The sequence below is a fragment of the Geotrypetes seraphini genome, chromosome 5 (genome assembly GCF_902459505.1).
Source record: "Geotrypetes seraphini chromosome 5, aGeoSer1.1, whole genome shotgun sequence".
NCBI classification, from domain to species: Eukaryota; Metazoa; Chordata; class Amphibia; order Gymnophiona; family Dermophiidae; genus Geotrypetes; species Geotrypetes seraphini.
The window spans coordinates 151,892,416-151,915,331 of NC_047088.1; the positions used below are offsets into that span (position 1 = coordinate 151,892,416).

General features: G+C 39.1%; 1 protein-coding gene across 6 annotated transcripts in view; it reads right to left on the bottom strand.

Annotated features, from left to right (window-relative positions):
* Positions 1-22,916, bottom strand: part of KIAA2012 (KIAA2012 ortholog) — a 262,432-nt gene that overhangs the window by 118,084 nt on the left and 121,432 nt on the right. For all 6 annotated transcript variants that reach the window (XM_033946967.1, XM_033946969.1, XM_033946966.1 and 3 more), the window contains 2 exons: positions 13,977-14,105; positions 6,822-6,893 (listed from right to left, as the gene is read on the bottom strand). In XM_033946967.1, the coding sequence (XP_033802858.1) occupies positions 6,822-6,893; positions 13,977-14,105 (201 nt within the window). The remainder of the gene's footprint in view (positions 1-6,821; positions 6,894-13,976; positions 14,106-22,916) is intronic.

Here is a 22,916-nt window from a genome sequence, read left to right on the forward strand (position 1 = left end):
TGTATCTTTTAGGCATGTTAATACTTGGTAGGTGAACTAAATTTAGGGGAAACATAAGGCGCCATTCCAAATATAACCAATCTGGTGCATTATCTATAAGTTCTGGGAGGATCCAATACATACCCTGACGTAGAATATAGGCTTGATGGTACCTATAAAAATTTGGAAAATTTACCCCTCCCTCCTTAATTGATTTTTGCAAAGTTACTAAAGCTATTCTAGGTGTTCTACCAAGCCAAAGAAATTTCGTTAAAATGCTATTAAGCTTTTTATAAAAGGACTCCTGAAAATAAATAGGTATCATACTCATTTGGTAGCAAACTACAGGCAAGATCATCATTTTAATAGTTTGAACTCTCCCCCACCAAGAAATATGTAAGGGGTTCCATTGCTCACACAACTCCGTAACTTTTTTTAATACAAATTTTTCATTTTCTTTTACGGTATCTTCAATTGTATTTTTAACTTGAATGCCAAGATATTTAAATCCTTCTTCCTTCCATATGAACGGAAAATCTTTAAATAATCCTTTTACACAATGAACATTTAAGGGTATAATTTCAGATTTATTCCAATTAATTTTATAACCTGAAAATTTACCAAACTTATCAATTAATTTTAATAAAGATAAGGTAGATTCTGGATTTTTCAAATAAAGCAAAATATCATCAGCATAAGCCGAAATTTTATATTCCATATCTGAATATGGAATACCCTGTATCTCCCCGGTTTGCTGTATTGCTAACAATAAGGGTTCTAATATAACATCAAATAACAAAGGAGATAAAGGACAACCCTGTCTAACTCCCCTCCGCAATTGAAATCCTTCAGATATCATATTATTAATATTTAATCTTGCAATCGGGAAGCTATACAAAGTTTTTACCATTTGTATAAATCCAGAACCTATACCAAACCATTCTAAAGCTTGATACATAAAATTCCATTCTACCCTATCAAACGCTTTTTCTGCATCCAAGGAAACTGTAAAAGTCGGTTCATCTATATTTTTTGATAAATTTAACATATGAAACAATAATCTAGAGTTATTAGAGGAATGTCTTTTAGCAACGAAACCCGTCTGATGCATATCTATAATATGTGGGAGAGCTTTGGCTAATCTCAAAGCCAAAATTTTCGCCAAAAGTTTATTATCCACATTTATTAATGATATAGGCCTGTAGTTCGAAACCAAAGTAGGATCTTTATTTGGCTTAGGCAGAACAATTATTATTGATTCAGCCATAGTACCTTTAATATCACCTTTTATGAGTTGTGTTTGATATAAATTTAGTAAATGTGGGGAAAGAATATTTTGAAATGTTTTATAAAATTCTACTGTATAACCATCACCACCTGGAGCGGATCCAACTCTAAGAGATCTCAATGCTGTTTCTAATTCTTTTAGTGATATAGGTTCATCTAAACTCCGTTTTATATGATCAGGAACCTTAGGTCCATTAATTAAATCTAAAAAATTTTTACCATCTTTTTGTCTCTCCAAATAAGGCTCGGAAGAATACAGATCTTTATAAAATTTTAGAAATTGTTTTAAAATTTTATCTGTTTGATTTGTTATTGTACCATTATCATCTTTTATCCCATTAACATTAGTTTTCCTTTTTTTTGCTTTAAGATAATTTGCCAATAATCTCCCCGCTTTATTATAATTTCCATAATACACTGCTTGTTTGGAAAACAAATCTCTTCTTATCATTTTTGAAGATAATTCATTATATTTACCTTTTGCTTTCAAAAGAGCTTGCAATGTCTCATTTTCCCATTTGTTTATCAATTTAGCTTCTAATATTTTGATTTTTTTTTTCTAATTCTATATATTGCATTTTATTCTGTTTCCTAATAAAAGCTGAATATGATATAATATTACCCCTCATAGTTGCTTTAAATGCATCCCATACATTCTCAATAGATGTATCCTCTACTAAATTCATTTGAAAGAAATCATTAATTTGTGTTTTAAAATTTTCCAAAAATTTATCATCCACAAGCAGTGCATTATCAAATCTCCAAAGAGGTCTACCATTTTCCAATTTATCCAATTGTAATTCTATCCATATTCCCGCATGATCCGAAATAATGATAGGATCTATGGAAGCTTTAATCACCTGTTGCACTTCATTTGTTGAAACAAAAATATAATCTATTCTTGAAAATGATTTATGAACCTGTGAACAAAATGAAAATTCCTGATCATTAAAATGAAGAATACGCCATATATCCTTTAAATCACATGATTGAGCCAGATTATCTAAACCTAATGATTTTATATTTTTACTTGGTTTTTTATCCAATAATGGATCCATTACAGCATTAAAATCTCCAGCCACCACTAAATTAGAAGTAGCCAGTGGTAATAACATATTCTGTAATTTTTTTAAAAATTCTGATTGATTCGAATTAGGGGCATATATATTAAACAACGTCAGGGCATTTTTTCCCATACCTATATCAACATGTATCCATCTTCCATGTGGGTCTGAATTTATTACCTTAATCTTGGCATTACATTTTTTATTTATAAGAATTGCTACCCCTGCTTTTTTACCCTCTGCTGGAGCAAAAAAAACAATCTTTTACCCACCCACCCGTTAGTTTCTGTGATTCTTTTGTATTAAGATGGGTCTCTTGCAGACAGTAAATATCCGCATTTTGCTTTTTTAAAAATGCTAATACCTTTTTCCTTTTAATTATATGATTCAGGCCATTGACATTAATAGAATATATCTTAAAAGACATTATATATTTTAACACTTATCAATATAATCTTTTTCCTTTCTTCTTTTATATTTAAAATCCAAAAAATATTTTTTATGACACACATATTTACCCTTGAAGTATCCAATCCCTTATTTACTTTCTTTTTAATCATTCTAATAAATACCATCTTTCCCCCTCCCTTTCCCACCCAATATAATGACTGCTTAAGATCACACATTGGAACTGTAACCCGAACATTCCCCTCCCCTCTAGGCAACCAATATTCAATCAATATCCCCTTTTAACTATCTATATTAACCTTTAATATCTTTAGTCATTTCATTTTTATTTTTTTTCTTTTCCTTTTCCTTACTTTTAACATTTCATTAATGTATCTTTATCCATTCATCAATTTATATTTCTATAGTATTATAGTTTACATCATAAAGATTTATCTTTAAACATATATTTAATATGATATTTTTATTTTTCCTATATCTTATACTTTCTCTCCTTATATTTTTATTATCTTTTCTTTAGTTCATGTTTTTCTTTCTTCAGTATTTCAATATCTCATATTTTTATAGTTTTTCATAATATCATCAAAACCAATCTTGATATTTTATGTTAAAATATCATAGGTTCTGATTTCGAAAGAAAGGCTTTTAGTTTTTCTGGATCTTCGAAATACAAAGATTTATCTCCAGATGATACTCTCATCTTTGCCGGATAATATAATCCATATTTAAAACCTTTTTCTTTTAGTTGAGGTCTCATGTCTAATAGTCTCTTTCTTTTATTTGCTGTGTTTTTAGCAAAGTCCGGTAAAAACCATATTCTGGATCCTTTGTAGTTTAGATTTTTGTCTTTCTTGGCAGCATTTAATATTTCTAATGCTTGTTGGTACCTAAGCATTTTGAATATTAGTGGTCTTGGCCTGCCTTGATTTTCTACATTTTTTACTGGAATCCTATGAGCCCTTTCTATTTCCAGTGGTTGTTTTAAATCCAGTTGTAGTATTTTTGGAATTAAGTTTTCTAGAAAATGTATAACATTTTTTCCTTCTAAATTTTCTTGTATTCCAAAAAGTTTAATATTTTTCCTTCTTCCTCAATTTTCATAGTCTTCCAGTTGATCTTTCAATTTATTCAGTTCCAGACTGTCATTTTTACATCTGTTTGCTTCTCCTTCTATGACCTCCATTTTAGTTTCTAAGACAGTTGTTCTTTTATTATTTACTTCCATTTGTCTATGAATATTTAGAATTTCTTCTTTCATTTCAGCCATATTGGTCACATTTTCCTTAAGTATTTGTTTAATTTGTCTCAGTTCCTCCATAACTTCTGCTTTACTCAGTACTTCAGATTCTTCAGTAGGAAGCGGGATCTTACTTGGTGTGATTTGATCCTGCTTCTGCCTTTTTGCAGACATACCGGTTTCATTTTTTCCTTGTCGGGTGCTTGCCATTCTCCTGCACCTTTCTTGATTCTCTTTTTTTCCGATTTTACTTCTCCACAGCAAATATATATATATTTTTTTCAACCACTTTGTCCAGTGAAAGAGCTTGTCTTCAGCACAGATATAAATCCGGTGAGGAAGTAATAGATCTTTTTAGGTTCCTTTCTCTCAGGACTTTATTTCAGTTTTTGTGAAGGAAGGTAGTTTCAAACTGTAACCGTTTCCTCCTCAGTATTGTGGAACTGTCAGTATCTTGCCTTCTGTGCTATGTCACTTCAGTTAAAAAATACCGGTAACTGAGAAACAGATTTTCTTTTTATTTTCTTCCTGTTTCAGTTTCTTACACAGTTGTAGCCTTGACAGCACTAGTTTTTAAAACGGCATTGAAACTTTCCTTTTTCCTCCGTTGGCCAATTCAATTTTTATCAGCCTGCCCTCACTGCCTCGCCGTATCAGCACAGTAAAAAGCCGGTAAAAGAAGCAATTACCTTCCCCTCAGCCTTTCTTCAGTGTCGGCGGTTTTCAAATTATTTCTTCTGATATGTTTATAAATTTCAATATCTCGCCGCTCCAGCACTGAGAAAGCTGTAAACTTCTGTCAGTTCAAATTTTCAACAGCCATTCCTCACCTCCGTGCCACATCAATACAGAGAAAAGCCGGCAAAAAATAACCTCACTGTCTCCTTCCTTTCAGGACTTCCTTCAATACCAGCTGTATTATCAGATTGTCTCCGTTGATAGATTTTTTCCCACTCTGTCAGTTATCTGCCCGATGCCGCGCCGATCCAGCACTGAGAGAAAAAAAAACCGGCAATCTTATTTTCGGCTCTCCTCTCTCAGGATCTGTCCCGATTTCGGCGGAGGAGGTCAATATCAGTTGCCACAATTTCAAGTTTCAATTAGACTTGTTTTTCCCCGAATTCAGCAGTAAGAGGATAAAATTATTTTTAAATCGTTGCCTAGTTGAGGAGGAGCGTTGCGATCACACTTCCATCTTGTGTTCGTGTTAAGCCACGCCCCTTCATTTCACATTGTTCAATTTGATGCGATATACTGCAAGACTCCTGAGGCATTCCGATTTGGCCAAAACATGTGCGTGTCAAATCATTGAGTTAATAAAGCACACCATTAAAAAAAAATTCTGCTGTTTTCTTGTGCGACATTCATTTGCGGGGGCAATTCTCTTGCTTTACGGCTGTGTTGTTTCCCTTAGAAAAATGTCCAAGTCATAACCCGCCCTAGCCCCGCCCACACCATGTCTCTAACACCTCCCCTTGGGATTTAGACAAACTGCAGACAAACAGCATAGAAATCCATTCTCGAAAATAAGTTTTGAAATAATGAATTGGGGAGAAAAATATCTATCTGCCCCTTTATGCCATTTTTTGGATATTTTTCTTATTTGAAAATGAGCTCAAAAGTGATGTGTCCAATCATATTTCAATTGTATTTTTTCAGTGGGAGGTTTCATCCTACTTTAATTATTGCCCATTTTCATGCCCGCCTTGGGGTTGGGTGGCAGAATGTAAATCTTTTGTATTGTACATGTTCTTAGTGTCAGACACAAAAACCCCCAAACCAAAACAAAAAAAAAACATCCTTTGCTCCCAATTCAGATCCAAACTTTGTTCAGATAGATGAAGAAGCAGATGGGGATTTACAACAGACTTATGGAGTACAACTAAACTTTCTAAATATATACAGTACACATTTAAACATAGATAATTCCATATTTTTGAATTGTTGCTGTAATTAATTAATCATTTACGGCTCAATATTCAGCAAGCAGTGGTCTGTATTTTTGTAAGCATGATCACTGCTGGCTAAATTAGACCCAGATATTCAATACTGAGCAATGTCTGGGCACCAGCACTGAATAACTGTGTTTGCAGCTGCACCCGGAAGTTGAGTATATGGCCAATATTCAGTGTTGTACCCTCATACCTATCTGGACAAAATTAGGATTGCTTTTATGCAGCAGAAATTGGCAGACATTCACTTTGAATTTCTGAAACACCTGGCCTACTCACCTGATTTGGCCCCTTTGGATTACTGCCACTTTCCTAACCTCAAGAAACACCTCAAGGGAAGGAAGATTTCAAGCAATGAGGATGCCACATTAGCTGCAAATAAGTGGTTTTCAGCACAACCTAAAGAATTTTTCTTGGATGGGTTAAAAAATGTTAGTACAACATAAGTGTGTAGAGCTCAGTGGCGAATATATAGAGCAAATACATTTTTTTCAATCCTGTAGCTTGTCGTTTTCTTTACAAAGCCAAGGACTTATCAGCATCCCTCATAACCCGCCTCTTGGTGAACTGGGTTTGTTTGATAATATTTAAGTAGGTTCATTTTGATATGGTTCTTTGTTTTAGTATTTATTTAACAGTTTTGTTGTATTTTATTGGGTGGGTGGGAGGGTGGTTGGAAGAGGGTATAGCTTTACCTGTTCGGCATTGTATGCTATGGTTATATTATGTGCCTTTGTTTAATAAAAATATTTAAACATAAAGTAGGTTCATATTTAAGCAGCTGACATCTGTGAAATTCTGCCTTTCACAAATTCTCTAGATGACATAAACATCAAACTTTCCCTTGACAAAGCAATGATCTCTTGTGGATTCTGGAGTGGGAGAAGCACTTACTGTACAAGTTGTGTTGCTGAGAATCTGGCCTCTCTTCTTCATCACTGCCCTCTGAATCCAATAAAAGGCAGCCTGTGAAGAAAAGAAGAAACAATAGAAAGGGTCAAGGGTCATATACTACTTTTATGTGGTACAACCAAAGTGGTAAGTACTTTGTCTGTCCTTAGTGGGCTCACAATCTAAGTTTTTTTTGTATAGTGCTGATCTAGGTCTTACCTCATAACTCAACCAAAGACTATTATAATGAGCTCACCTCTTTGAGACTGCTTTCAACTCTTAACTCTTGGGTTCTGCATCCCCAACCCTATGTCATGTCTGTCTGTCCATGTTAGATTGTAAGCTCTTCTGAGCAGCGACCATCTATTTAATGTCAAAGTACAGCACTGCGTACGCCCTTCAGCGCTATAGAAGTGTTAAATAATAGTAGTATTAGTAGAGGGTCTAAAAGAAATTCTATGTAACTTGGGCTAATCACACAGAACTTCTTTTAGGCTCCCAGTTGCTCAAGTAAGTTATACAATATTAGCAGTTACGTGTGTAAGTGCTAGGTACATGCTCAGTGGTATTCTAGTTTTCAATTGCATTAACATATAAATGCAAGAGGATGGACTTGAGGAGGGCTATGGGTAGGCCATAGGTAAGACACCTACATATGTACATAACTTACAGAATACCATAGAACTGGCATAAATGGTAGTGCCTAAATGTAGACATGTATATGTCAATTTACACTAGCATTCTATAATGGAAATTATGCACATAATTGCCATATTTAGTCCAATACAAAGGTATCTGTTTCATTTCTATTTATTAATATTTAATGTGGAATAACATGGCTTCCACACTATTTCACCCTAAATAACAAATAACATTCTTTTTTCTATCTTTGTTGTCTGGCCATTTAATTTTTCTAATTGTGTAGGTCACAGTCTGGCTACTATTTTCCTATCTTTTCTTATAAAGCCATGGTAGTGATCAGTGGCATAGTAAGGGGGGGTGGTCCACCTTGGGTGCCTTTTGTTGAGGTGCAGGCACCCATTCTCCTACCCCCCACTGCCGAGCGTGCCGCTTCCCATCCCTCGTATATCTGTAATGTTTCTGGTGCGAGCAGCAACCCCCAACCTGCTGTTGCGCAAGTGTTGGCTCTTCCTCTGACATCACTTCCTGAACCTGCACCTAGGAAGTGACATCAGAGGAAGAGCCGATGCTGGCACGACAGCAGTTTGGGGGTTGCTGCTCGCACCAGGAATGTTACAGAAGTACGGGGGAAGGGAAGCAACACATACACACAGCAGAGGTAGTGGGGAAGGAGCATTTGGAGGTGGGGGATGGAGAAGAGGGCGGGGGACGGGCACCTCTCCCCCCTCCCCCCCAAGCACCTCTTACTCTTGCTACGCCACTGGTAGTGATTCCTGTGCTGCAAATGTAATGCAGCTTTGTAAAAGGGGTCCTTAACTCATTCCAGTGTCTTCTATCCATTTGTCATTTTTTCTCTGCTCATATCTTCATGTCTTCCACTACATCCTTCTTTGATATTGACATTTTCTTTTCAGATTTCTTCTATTTTACTATCTCTCTGTCCAGTCACAGTTAGATTTCAATCACTCTTAATATCCAGTCTTCAATCTCCTTTTTTTCACTTTAGCTACTACTGCTTCCCATCTCTTTACCTCACCCAGGTCTTCTCTGTCTGTCTGTCTCTGTCTCCTGCTTGCATCTCCATCCAAGCACCAAACCCAACCATATAGGATTAACTCTTTTCTCCCCATCCTACCCTAGCCACAAACCCAGCCTACAGGATTAACTCTTTTCTTCCCATCCTACCCCAGCCAATCAGGATCTCCTTTCTTTTTCTTTCTCTCTTGACCTACCATGCAGCATCTCTTCTCTTTGCTCCCTTGCCTCAGTCATGCAGGATCTCCTCCCAATCTCTCTCTTTCCTCCCTTCCAATCTCCCCATCCTAGTCATTCAGGATATCCTCTCTCTCTATCTTTCTTCTTTTCCCCACCCCAACCATCCAGAATCTCCTGTCTCTCTTATGCCCCATTCAACATCACCTCTCTGTTTCTCTCGAGCACAAAATCCATCACCCCTGTTTCTTCCTCCCATCCAGCATTGCCCCACAGTCTCTCCCCATCAACAGTGCCTTTCTTCCCCATCTAACATAGTATTTCTAGCTCTCATTCCCCACCATCCAACATTGCCCTATCTCTCTTTCTTCCCTTACCATCAAGCATTGTTTGCTCTCCTCCAACAGTCCTGTTCTTCTCTTTCCTCTCCGCCCCTACCTGCAGCATAATCACATCTCTCTTCTCCTCAATTCACCACCCATCTCTCTCTCTGCCCCCATCAGGGTGTGTTTGTAAGGGGTGTCAGCCCCAGCAACAGTATGTGGGAGAGAAACAGTAGCAAATTTAGGATTTCAGAAAATGCTGAACATGAAGAATTGGAGGGTAGCTGGACATGGGGAGAGGATGCAGATGCTGGATAAGAGAAAAGGGTTCAGGTGCTAGACATAGGGTGCCATATAGGAAGAGATGGGGAGAGAACACAGATGGTGGATATGGGGAGAAAAGAAGAGAGGGTGCATGCTGGACATGGAGTGAGATGGAGAATACGTGCAGATACTGGATATGGGGAATAAGTACAGTTGCAGGCATGAACAGAGTTCATATGCCTAATATAGGAGAGATGGGGAGAGAATGTAAATGCTGAATTTGAGGAATAATCAGGAGTGAGAGTGTAGATTGTGGAACCATGTATGGTAGAAATTGGGAGGTTGAAAAGATTCTGGACATGGGAGAACAAGAGGAGATTGATTAATGTGAAGATGCTAGACACATGGGGAGCATATGAAGAGGGAGGGAAGATGTTGAACAGGACAAGTAGAAGGGTAGGGAGTTTCTTAGGTATGGGTGCTTTACAAGCAAGTGTGGGTGAGGAGTTAAAAGCAACCTCAAAAAACTGGACTTCTAGCCTGAATTTGAATACTGCCTGGGATGAAGCATGACGTACTGATTCAGTCAGTCTGTTCCAGGTGTATGGAGCAACAAGAGAGAAGGAATGTAGTTTGGAGTTTGCAGTAGAGGAGAAAGATATAGATAATAGAGTTCCTGAGGAGGAGGAGTATAGGGAGAGAAAAGAGAGGAAAGATATTGAGGAGCTGCAGAGTGCATGCACTTCTAAGTCAATGAGAAGTTTGAACCAGTCCAAGATGAGGAGAGCAGAAAGGACTACAGGGTGAAACTGAAAGAAGCCAAGAGAGAGATACGTTTGGCGAAGGCACAGGCGGAAGAACAAATGGCTAAAAATGTAAAAAAGGGAGATAAAAATTTTTTCAGATATATTAGTGAAAGGAGAAAGATAAAAAATGGAATTGCTAGGCTAAAAGATGCTGGGAACAAATATGTGGAGAGTGATGAGGAGAAAGCAAATGTGCTAAACAAATACTTCTGTTCTGTGTTCACAGAAGAAAATCCTGGAGAAGGACCGAGATTGTCTGGCAAAGTTACATGAGAAAATGGAGTAGATTCTGCGCCGTTCACGGAGGAGGGTGTTTATGAGCAACTTGAAAAACTGAAGGTGGACAAAGCGATGGGACCAGACGGGATCCATCCCAGGATACTAAGGGAGCTCAGAGAGGTTCTGGCGAGTCTTATTAAAGATTTGTTCAACAAATCTCTGGAGACGGGAATGATTCCTGGGGATTGGAGGAGAGCGGATGTGGTCCCTATTCATAAAAGTGGTCACAGGGATGAAGCAGGAAACTACAGGCCGGTGAGCCTCACTTCAGTTATTGGAAAAATAATGGAAGTGTTGCTGAAAGAAAGGATAGTGTACTTCCTTGAATCTAATGGGTTACAGGATCCGAGGCAACATGGCTTTACAAAAGGTAAATCTTGCCAAACGAGCCTGATTGAACTTTTTGATTGGGTGACCAGAGAGCTGGATCGAGGACATATGCTAGATGTAATTTACTTGGATTTCAGAAAAGCCTTTGATACAGTTTCTCATAGGAGGCTGTTGAACAAACTTGAAGGGCTGAAGTTAGGACCCAAAGTGGTGAACTGGGTCAGAAACTGGCTGTCGGACAGACGCCAGAGGGTGGTGGTTAATGGAAGTCGCTCGAAGGAAGGAAAGGTGACTAGTGGAGTCCCTCAGGGTTCGGTGCTGGGGCCAATCCTGTTCAATATGTATGTGAGTGACATTGCTGAAGGGTTAGAAGGAAAAGTGTGCCTTTTTGCAGATGATACCAAGATTTGTAACAGAGTAGACACCGAAGAGGGAGTGGAAAATATGAAAAAGGATCTGCAAAAGTTAGAGGAATGGTCTAATGCCTGGCAACTAAAATTCAATGCAAAGAAATGCAGAGTAATGCATTTGGGGATTAATAATAGGAAGGAACCGTATATGCTGGGAGGAGAGAAGCTGATATGCACGGACGGGGAGAGGGACCTTGGGGTGATAGTGTCCGAAGATCTAAAGGTGAAAAAACAGTGTGACAAGGCAGTGGCTGCTGCCAGAAGGATGCTGGGCTGTATAAAGAGAGGCATGGTCAGTAGAAGGAAGAAGGTGTTGATGCCCCTGTACAGGTCATTGGTGAGGCCCCACTTGGAGTATTGTGTTCAGTTTTGGAGACCGTATCTGGCGAAAGACGTAAGAAGACTTGAGGCGGTCCAGAGGAGGGCGACGAAAATGATAGGAGGCTTGCGCCAGAAGATGTATGAGGAGAGACTGGAAGCCCTGAATATGTATACCCTAGAGGAAAGGAGAGACAGGGGAGATATGATTCAGACGTTCAAATACTTGAAGGGTATTAACGTAGAACAAAATCTTTTCCAGAGAAAGGAAAATGGTAAAACCAGAGGACATAATTTGAAGTTGAGGGGTGGTAGATTCAGGGGCAATGTTAGGAAATTCTACTTTACGGAGAGGGTAGTGGATGCCTGGAATGCACTCCCGAGAGAGGTGGTGGAGAGTAAAACTGTGACTGAGTTCAAAGAAGTGTGGGATGAACACAGAAGATTTAGAATCAGAAAATAATATTAAATATTGAACTAGGCCAGTTACTGGGCAGACTTGCACGGTCTGTGTCTGTGTATGGCTGTTTGGTGGAGGATGGGCAGGGGAGGGCTTCAATGGCTGGGAGGGTGTAGATGGGCTGGAGTAAGACTTAATAGAGATTTTGGCAGTTGGAACCCAAGCACAGTACCGTGTAAAGCTTTGGATTCTTGCCCAGAAATAGCTAAGAAGAAAAATTTAAAAATAAATAAATAAATAAATAAATTTAAATTGAATCAGGTTGGGCAGACTGGATGGACCATTCGGGTCTTTATCTGCCGTCATCTACTATGTTACTATGTTACTATGTATGCAGAAATGGAAGGGGAACCAATGAAGTGAATTGAGGAGAGAGGTAATGTGAGCCTAGTGACACTGGTGGAATATAAGTTTTGCAGCAGAATTTTGAACAGATTGAAGGGGAGGGAGATGGTTATGTAGAAGACCTGTGAAAAGCAAGTTGCAGTAGTCTAGGTCAGGAAAGTTAAATGTGAAATTCCGGTCCTGAAGAGGCGGAGCCAGGTCAGGTTTTCAGGATATCCACAATAAATATGCATGAGAGAGATACCCCAACCTAGTATTTTCTGATATATGTACAAGATTTGATTAGGTTGGTAATACATTGTTAAGCATTTGCCATTGTTACTAAAGCTGAGAGAGATTTGCAGCATCTCAAGGAGGCAGTGCATGCAAATCCATCTCATACATATTCATTATGAATATCCTGAAAAACTGACCTGGCTCCGGCTCTTGAGGACTGGAATTGGTGATAAGGGTATGAATAAGGGTTTTGGTGGTGTGCTTAGAGAGGAAGGGTCAGATTTTGGTGATATTACAGAGAAATGACAGGTTTTGGCGGTCTGTTGGATTTGTCCAGAGAAAGAAATTGAAAAGTGATGCTGGATAAGGAGGAGAACATAGAGAGATGTAGAGGAAATTTTGGATACAGGGCATAGGATAATGGCCAAGAGCTGTTGGACATGGGGAGAGATAGAGAGAGTGCAGATCTGGACAAGGGAGAAGTGAACTGAGAGATAGATGAGATGCTAGAGAAGAGAGCATAGGGAGATGAAAGGCAGATGTTGGAAATGGCAATATTCAAAAACCAGTAGGAGAACAGTTCAACTTTCCAGGACACTCTCTATGTGACCTTATGGTAGCCATGCTCCTACAACAGAATTTGAAAAGAAGCCTAATGGTGCAAAGCTGCTGAATTGGAACTCCTCAAAACTTGACACTATCACCCTAGGACTGAATAGAGACAATGGATTCATGGCACACTACAGGTGGTCATCCTGTTTTTGTTCTTTCATCACAGCTGACAGTTAATTCAACAAAGCATCCATTATTGTTCCCATTCCACAATCTGCCCTTCACTATCCAATACTTTCTTTATATCCCTCTCTCTTCTCCATACATCTTCCTATATATCAGGGATCTCAAAGTCTCTCCTTGAGGGCCGCAATCCAGTTGGGTTTTCAGGATTTCCCCAATGAATATGCATGAGATCTATTTGCATGCACTGCTTTCATTGTATGCTAATAGATCTCATGCATATTCATTGGGGAAATCCTGAAAACCCAACTGGATTGCGGCCCTCAAGGAGGGACTTTGAGACTCCTGCTATATATGTACCCATGTCCTGACGAAGTAGACTCTGGTCCTGGAAAGCTCATGCCTCAATAAATTGATTAGTCTAAGTTGCCACCTGCTTCTGTCAATTAAAAAGATATTCATTTCCTGTTAGGTCTACATGTCATATGAAATTCATTATTACACAATGCTTAATCGGTAACAACTATTAGGTAGAAGACGGGCACAAGCGATCCTTTTACTGTATTGTCTTAGGCACCGCACTGGAACAACACAACAATTATGCTTCAGGACACTGAGAAGAGTCATTGTGTGGCAGAAAGGTGGAATCTCATCTGTAGTGCAAAATGTAATTATAATGCCTAATTGAACTGTTACTACTAGTGTCTAAGATACAATGCTACATGAAACACAACATTGACTCTTCTGTTATATGAATTATTTCTGAAATGCATTTTTAATTTCTGTTTAGTAGGAGAGACTGCCATGTGAGTACTCACCTTCATCTGGCATGAAGTCAATCTGAACAGGAATGCCTGTGTCTTGAGCAGAGCCCAGAAAAGAGAGACAGAGGATTTCACCATCTGGACCCATGATGAGACTGCCAACTGAGCTGCTTTTACAGTACTCTTGAAAATACAAATAACATATTTGCAAAGTTACAGATTAAATAAAGCAATAATCCAAAATTTTTAATACATTTAGATCTAGAAACACCTGATGAGACTGCTTCAGAGAGAGACATAGTGGCAAGTTTCCCTGAATACTATTTAATCTCTTAAGAAATATCTCCCCAGTTTTTTTCTGTTTGATCTGTATGTATATACAAAGGCCTATTAAATAATTAATCATACTTAAAATTTTTAATCAAACGATTAATTGCATAAATTGTTCTTTCACATTCCTGCAATGTATAGATAGCAGATGTAAATTCTCAAAACTGACATACTTGAATTATTAAACTAAAAACATTTATCTTACCTTTGTTGTCTGGTGATTTTATCTTTCTAATCATCTCATTCACTGCCTCTGGTTCTGCTTCCTGTGCTCCCAATACACTTCTGTGCTCTGACCTCTATTTCCAGGACCTTCTTTTTTTCTATTTCACATTTAACTTTCTTCAATTTTTATTCCTCCTTCTCAAATCTATCTACCTTCCATCTCTTCCCTTCCCATCCCTTCCATAGCCACTTACTCCTCCCTTCTCTTCTCTTCCCTTTCTCTCCCTCCACAACCACTATCTCCTCTTGTCCCACTTCTCCTCTTTTCCCCTTTTCTCCATTGGCACCATCGCCTCCCATTTCCCCTTTCTCTCTAAGGGTCAATATTTCTTCCTTTCCCTCCCTCCATTCCATGGTCACCCTCTACCTTCTTTGTTTTTTTTAATCCCCGATTTCCAGCATCTGCCTCTCAAACAATGCCCCCTGTTTGCATCTCTCTCCCTCTCCCATTCTTCCATCACCTCTTCCTGCACACTTGAACATCCCCTTCTTTCTCTTTCTCTTCACTCCTAAACCCTCCTCCCACCCCACCCCTATGGTCCACATCTCTTTCTCTCTACACTCCTAAACCCTCCTCTCACCCCACCCCCGCGGTCCACATCTCTTTCTTTTCTTTTTCCTTTTCCTTCCAGCACATCTTTCTGCACCTCTGAACCTTCCTCTCACCCCTTTCTCCTCCCCTCAGTGGTCTGTATCTCTCCCCTGGATCCTCTTTCTGCACTACTGAACCCTCCACCCTCCTCCTCCCCCACATTCTGCATATCTCTCCTTCTGTCTTCAGGCACATCTCGACCTTCTGACCATGTCTTTAACATTGCAATGCTGAAAGCATGCTGCTTCTCTCACCTGCCTGAAGGCTTCCAGTGTAGCAACCCAACCGGAAACAAGAAAGAGGAGGTGGGACGCTACAGAAAGAGACTTTAGGTGGTGAGAGAAGCCGTTCAGCAGCGGGTGAGAGAAACAGCAGATAATTTAGTATGCTGAAGAGGAAAATGGAGCAAAGCTGGATAAGGGTGAGAAACCTTTACAAATTAAAATTTGTAATGCACATTAAACATTTAACTTATTTTCACTCAAAGAATAGTTAACCTCTGGAACTTATTGCCAGAGGATGTGGTAACAGCAGTTAGCTTGTCTGGATTTAAAAAAAGTTTGGACAACTTCCTGGAGGAAAAGTCCATAGTCTGCTATTGATATAGACATAGGGAAAGTCACTGCTTGCCCTGGGATCGATAGCATGGTTATGTTGCTACTATTTGGTAAGAGTATGTCACTAAGTCTTTTTGTTTTTAGATGCATGCCGATCTGAACAATAGTCAGGAAACTCCGGAAGCAGGCACACAGAGATTACCGAAATGCCATCATGGTGTACAAATGTTAAGCTTCTATGCATGTGGGCGTTAAGTGAGACAAGTGTTGGACTTGGTAGCTGCTGTATGATTTAAGCTAAGTGCTTTTACAGTTGCCAATATTTGGTGCTGGATAAATTCACTGAAAAATATTGTTTGCACATACTCACTAAAATTCAGAAGAGTATTTTGATTGACTGATGTGAGACTTAAGGTTGTGTCTTGCCATGGGATGTCTCATAAGAAGCCCAATAACGTTGGCAAAGTCCACAGATATTTCTGATATTCTTCTTGAATAAGTAAATTGATCTTTTGCACTTTAAAGATATAAGCGATAGAGGAGTCAGAGTTTGTGTGGTCTTATTGCTATTTAATTTTATGGTATATTGTTTTGAGAGCTGTAGTTGTTACACCTTATGGGACTCATAATCAAAAAATAAATATGTCTAAAAATTCGCCTAAATCGGTACTTGGATGATCTAAAAGACAGGTCATCCAAGTGCCAATAATCAAAATGGGTTTTAGACGTATCTAAAAACAGCTTAGGCCTTTTCAGTGCTGCTGTACACCCAGAGCTGAAAGGAGCATGTTAGGAGGAGTGGTGAGGGCAGGATTTGGGCGGGACAGGGGCCAACCTAGACTTTGTCATACTGCAAGTATAATCAAAAGTTTAACAAGACTGCCTAGACGGAGCTTATACGTAGTGACTTAGGTTATCTAAAAACAGGTCTAAGTGGCAAAAAGGTATCCAAAGTGACCAGATGACCACTGCAGGGACAAAGTACACCCCCTGCCATAAAAATCAGAATAAAAACGTACATACCTGCCTCCAGAACATTAGCACTTGGCATAAGAAAACCTAGCAGAGCTGCACAGAGGTGGCTTAAGTAGTCTGAGGGGTCTGCTAGTGAACCATAGCGAGGAGGACCCAGGCCCATAAGCCACTCTAACCACTGCATTTATGGTGAAACATTTGCACCCACCAAAACCCTATTGTAATGCCATATAGGTGGCACCTGCAGCCATAAGAGCTTTTGAGGTGTTAGACAGGTGGGTCTAGTAGGTTTAAGGTGGCTCACCATGACCTATAAGGGAGTTGTGGTGAGATGTTTATGACATCCTTTTTGTGAAGTTCACAGCAGTGCCTTGTAAGGTGCCCCGCTACTCTGTTGCCATGTCTGGGTGTCCAGTCTATCACTTTGCTGACCCCTCCCATATCCAAAAGGTCTTGTTCTAGGCGTTTTTGTCTAGGACGATTTTTTTGGACGAGAATGGGGTATAAAGATAGACGACTTAGTGGTCTGGACGATCAAATAGCTGGACGTTCAATTAGACGATTCTCGAAATAAACTTTTTGGGGGATGTATTTTTCAAGAATGGACTTTAGATGCTGCTGACTTTGGGCCACTAGTGACTTAGGCCCAAAATGGACTTGGATGTATTTTTTTATTATGTCCCTCCACATATTTTTATTTGTTAACTGAATATCTTCCCCATAGTTGCAACAAAGTCTTTATTTGATAAGGTAACAGAGGCAAAAATTGGCCCATTTGAAACTTCTGACTATAACTATACTTCACATGTTAGGGCACCCAATCTGCAACCGCATGTGAAATCTCATGTAATGGTAGGAGCCATGAGACCTTTGTGACGGTGCCTGTATAGGCACCCCATTGTTAAAAATCAGAATCCATTTTGGATTTTCTTCCTGGAAAGGGTAGTAAAAGCCTTTCAGATATGGGAGAGTTAAGGAGTTATGCTTTTTATTTCAGTATGTAGTTCAACAGGCAAAATCAAAATGTTTTGAACATTTGAAATTGAGCATAATCTTAGTAACAGGAATTTTTATGCATACTTGCCAGTATGATGTAACTTGCAAGAGTTAAATACCTCAGCATTAAACAGAAGAAATTTACAAAGCTATTAAACCCCTCTCCCCCTTTTACAAAACATAGTGCAGTTTTTAGCTCCGGCCACGGCAGTAACAGCTCCGACACTCATAGGAATTCTATGAGCGTTGGAGGAGTTACTGTCGCGGCTGGCGTTAAAAACTGTGCTATGGTTTTGTAAAAGGAGGGGGTTAATGAGATTCTATGCTTAAATACACAAATTAAAATCTGAATGGCAAGTCATCACAAATATTTGCAGGAATGAATCCTCTGCTAGATGGAGCACAGATTTGCAAATTAATATTATCTGGATAGAGCTCAAAGGGCTGTAGGTGGGGTCTGGGATGGTATATACATCATATTTGCATATTAATGAAGATTTTAAACATTTCTTGGCCAACAAATGGGATGCTTTTGGTGAATTTAATCAATTACATGTTTTAAGAACAGAACATTACTGAATAGCTTATTTTACTGTTCGGTCAAGTATGAGAAATGAAAAATATTATTCAGCCGAATACAAATAATGGGCATCGAGCTTTAATGTAACAAATAATAAAAGAAGCAATATGAAATCAGAGATGAAATGTTCATTTCTGTAGAACTTAGAACATAAGAATTGCCATACTGGGACAGACCGAAGGTCCATCAAGCCCAACTTTTTGTTTCCAACAGTGGCCAACCCAGGTCTCAAGTACCTAGCTAGATCGCAAGTAGTAAAACAGATTTTATGCTGCTTATCCTAGGAATAAGTGGATTTCCCTAAGCCATCTCAATAATGACCTATGGAATTCTCTTTTAGGAAATTATCCAAACCTTTTTTTAAACCCTGCTAAGCTAACTGATTTCACCACATTCTCTGGCAACAAATTCCAGAGTTTAATTACACGTTGTGTGAAGAAATATTTTCTTCAGACTGTTTTAAATCTACTACTTAGTAGCTTCATTGCATGCCCCCTAGTCCTAGTATTTTTGGAAAGAGTACACAAGCAATTCACATCTACCCTTTCCATTCCACTCATTATTTTATAAACCTCTATCATATCACCGCTGAGCTGTCTCTTCTCCAAGCTGAAGAGCCCTAGTCACTTTAGCCTTTCCTTATAGGGAAGTTGTCCCATCCCTTTTATCATTTTCATCACCTTTCTCTGTACCTTTTCTAATTCTGATACATCTTTTCTGAGATACGGCGACCAGAATTGCACACACTATTTAAGATGTGGCCGTACCATAGAGCGATACAAGGGCATTATATCATTTTCATCTTTGTTTTCCATTTCTTTCCTGATAATGCCTAACATTCTAATTGCTTTCATAGCTGCCACCACACATTGAGCCAAGGGTTCTAAAGTATCTTCAACAATGACACCTAGATCTTTTTCCTGGGCAGTGACTTCTAACATGGAACCCTGTATCATTTAGCTATAGTTCGGGTTCCTCTTTCCCTCATGCATCACTTTGCACTTGCTCACATTAAACATCATCTGCCATTTTGACGCCCAATCTCCCATAGTCCTCTTACAATTTTACAACTTTGAGTCATCAGCAAATTTAATTCTCACTAGTTATTCTCATCTTTAGATCATTGATAAATAAGTTAAAAAGCAGTGGTCCCAGCACAGACCCCACTATTTACCTTTCTCCATTGAGAATATTGACCATTTAAATCTACTCTGTCTTTTCTGTCTTTCAACCAGTTTGTAATCCATAATAGGACATTACCTCATATCCAATGACTCTCTAGTTTCCTCAGAAGTCTTTCATGAGGTACTTTGTCAAATGCCTTTTCCACATGTTCACTCACCCCTTTAAAGAAATGCAGTAGATTGGTGAAGCACGATTTTCCTTGACTAAAACCATGTTGGCTTTCTCTCATTAATCCATGCTTAAGTATATGTTCTGTCATTTTATTCTTTATAATAAACACTAACATTTTCCCCGTCACTGACGTCAGACTCACTAGTCTATAATTTCCCAGATCACCTCTGGAACCCTTTTTAAAAATCAGTGTCACACTGGCAACCCTCCAGTCTTCCAGTACTATGCTGGATTTTAGAGAAAAACTGCAAATTACTAACAATAGTTCTGCAAGTTCATTTATCAACTCTATCAGCACTCCGGGATGCATACTATCTAGTCCAGGTGATTTGTTACTGTTCAAGTTGATAAATTGACCTATTATATTTTCCAGTGTTACAGAAATTTGTTTGAGTTTCTCTGATTTATCAGAACTGAATACCATTTTTGATATCGGTAACTCTCCCACATCTTCTCGGTGAAGACTGAAGCAAATAATTCATTAATCTCTCTGCTATGGCCTTGTCTTCCCTAAGAGCCCCTCAGTCGTCTGGTGGTCTAATAAATTCTCTTCCTGGCTTCTTGCTTTTAACATACTTAAAGTTTTTACTGTATTTGCTTCCTGTGCAATCTTCTTTTCAAAGTCTTTCTTTGCCTTCCTTATTAGCGCCTTACATTTGACTTGCCATTCCTTGTGGTGTTTACAATTATTTTCAGTTGGATCCTTCTTCTACTTTCTGAAGGATTCTCTTTTGGCTCTAGTAGTTTCCTTCACCTTACTCATTAACCACGCCAGTTTCCGTTTGGCCTTCCTTCCTCCTATTTTAATATATGTAATATATCTAGTATGGGCTTCCCAGATGGCATTTTTGAATAACATCTATGCCTGATGTAAATTTTTGACTTTTGCAGCTGCTCCTTTAAGTTTCTTTTATACCATTTTTGTCATGTTATCTTAGTCTCCTTTGTTAAAGTTAAATGCTGTTATATTGGTTTCCTGTGTGAACTTATTCCAAAGATTATATCAAATCTAATCATGTTATGTTCGGCCCTAGCACCATTACCTCCCTCACTAATTCATGTATTCCACTAAGAACTAGGTCTAGAAATGCTTTGCCTCTTGTCGGTTCCTAAACCAGCTGCTCCATAAAACAAGCTTGATTTCATCAAGGAATTTTATCTCCCTAACATGCCCTGATGTTACATTTATCCTGTCAGTATTGGGGTAGTTGAAATCACCCATTACTATTGTTACTTAATTTGTTAACCTACTAATTTCTGATAACATTTCAGCATCTGTCCATTCATCCTGGTCAGGCAGATGGCAGTACACTCCTATCGCTATCCTTTTCCCCTTTATATGTGTAATTTCTATCAATAGGGATTCCAAGGTGTGTTTCAAGTCCTGTAGAATTTTCAGTCCATTCAATTCAAGGCTCTTCTTAACATATAATGCAATGCCTTCACAAATTAAATTCACCTTATCAAGGCAATATAGTTTGTATTCCATTGAGTATCATCCTTCCACCAGGTCTCAGAGATGCCTATGATATCTATCTTTTCATTTAGTGGAAAATATTCTAACTCTCCCATCTTGTTTCTTAGGCATCTGGCATTTGCATACAGACATTTCAAACAATGTTTATCATATCTATTTACAATTTGCTCAGCAATTGGCACGGATAATTTACAATCTTTAAATTCAGCTTGCTCTGCATTTAAGGAAACCTGGTCTACCATGGCCTCTTATGCAATTTTGCTATTGGGATGCTCTGTCTTTTATGATATCTCATATCTTTTAAAGATTCCTTGTCCTGAATCATGCTCTTTTGAGTGACTGTTGGCCTTCCCCCAGTTTCTTGTTTAAAAGTTGCTCTATCAAAGCTCAAAGTGAACAAAGCCATGGGACCAGACAAACAACATCCCAGGGTGCTTAGGGAGTTGAGTGATGTCCTGGCGGAACCGTTATCCGCGCTCTTCAATCTTTCCCTAAGTACAGGAAGAGTCCCATTGGACTGGAAAACAGCTCACATCATTCCACTCCACAAAAAGGGATGCAGGACAGAGTCTGCAAATTACAGACCAGTGAGTCTCACATCGATAGTGAGTAAAATTATGGAAACATTAATCAAACACAAATTAGATATGATCCTGAACGATGAGAATCTACGAGATCCCCATCAACATGGATTTACAAAGGGAAGGTCCTGCCAATCCAATCTGATCAGCTTCTTTGACTGGGTAACGAAAAAGCTGGATATGGGGGAGTCCCTAGACGTCGTGTACTTGGACTTCAGTAAGGCTTTTGATAGTGTCCCACACCGCAGGTTATTGAGCAAGATGAGTTCGATGGGATTAGGAGAAACGTTAACTGCATGGGTAAAAGACTGGCTCAATGGTAGACTTCAGAGGGTGGTGGTGAACGGTACTCTCTCTGAAACGTCGGAAGCGATCAGTTGAGTGCCGCAGGGCTCGGTCTTGGGTCTGATCCTATTTAATATCTTCGTAAGGGACCTGGCTCAGGGGCTTCGAGGGAAAATTACATTCTTTGCCGATGACGCCAAACTATGCAACATAGTAGGCAAAAGCACAGTGCCCGACTGTATGACGCAGGACCTACTCTTACTGGAACATTGGTCCTCAACTTGGCAACTAAGTTTTAATGCCAAAAAGTGTAAGGTCATGCACCTTGGCAGCAGAAATCCATGCAAACTTACACCCTAAATGGTGAGACCTTAGCAAGAACTGCAGCAGAACGGGACTTGGGAGTGATCATTAGTGAAGACATGAAGACTGCCAATCAAGTGGAGAAAGCTTCATCCAAGGCTAGACAAATGATGGGTTGTATCCGAAGAAGTTTCGTCAGCTGGAAGCCCGAAGTTATAATGCCGTTGTACAGATCCATGGTGAGACCTCATCTAGAATATTGTGTACAATTCTGGAGACTACATTATCAAAAAGATGTGCAGAGAATTGAGTCGGTTCAGCGAATGGCCACCAGATTGGTCTCAGGACTCAAGGATCTCCCGTATGAGGAACGGCTAGGTAAGTTGCAGCTATACTCACTCGAGGAATGTAGAGAGAGGGGAGACATGATTGAGACGTTCAAATATGTCACGGGCCGTATTGAGGTAGAAGAGGATATCTTCTTTCTTAAAGGACCTACGGCGACAAGAGGACATCCGTTGAAACTCAGGGGTGGGAGATTTCATGGTGACATCAGGAAGTATTTCTTCACTGAAAGGGTGGTTGATCATTGGAATAGTCTTCCACTGCAGGTAATTGAGGCCAGCAGCATGCTGGATTTTAAGAGAAAATGGGATAAGCATGTGGGATCACTTCAAGGAAGAAATTAGAGGGTGGGTCATTAGAGGGGGCAGACTTGTTGGGCCATGGTCCTTTTC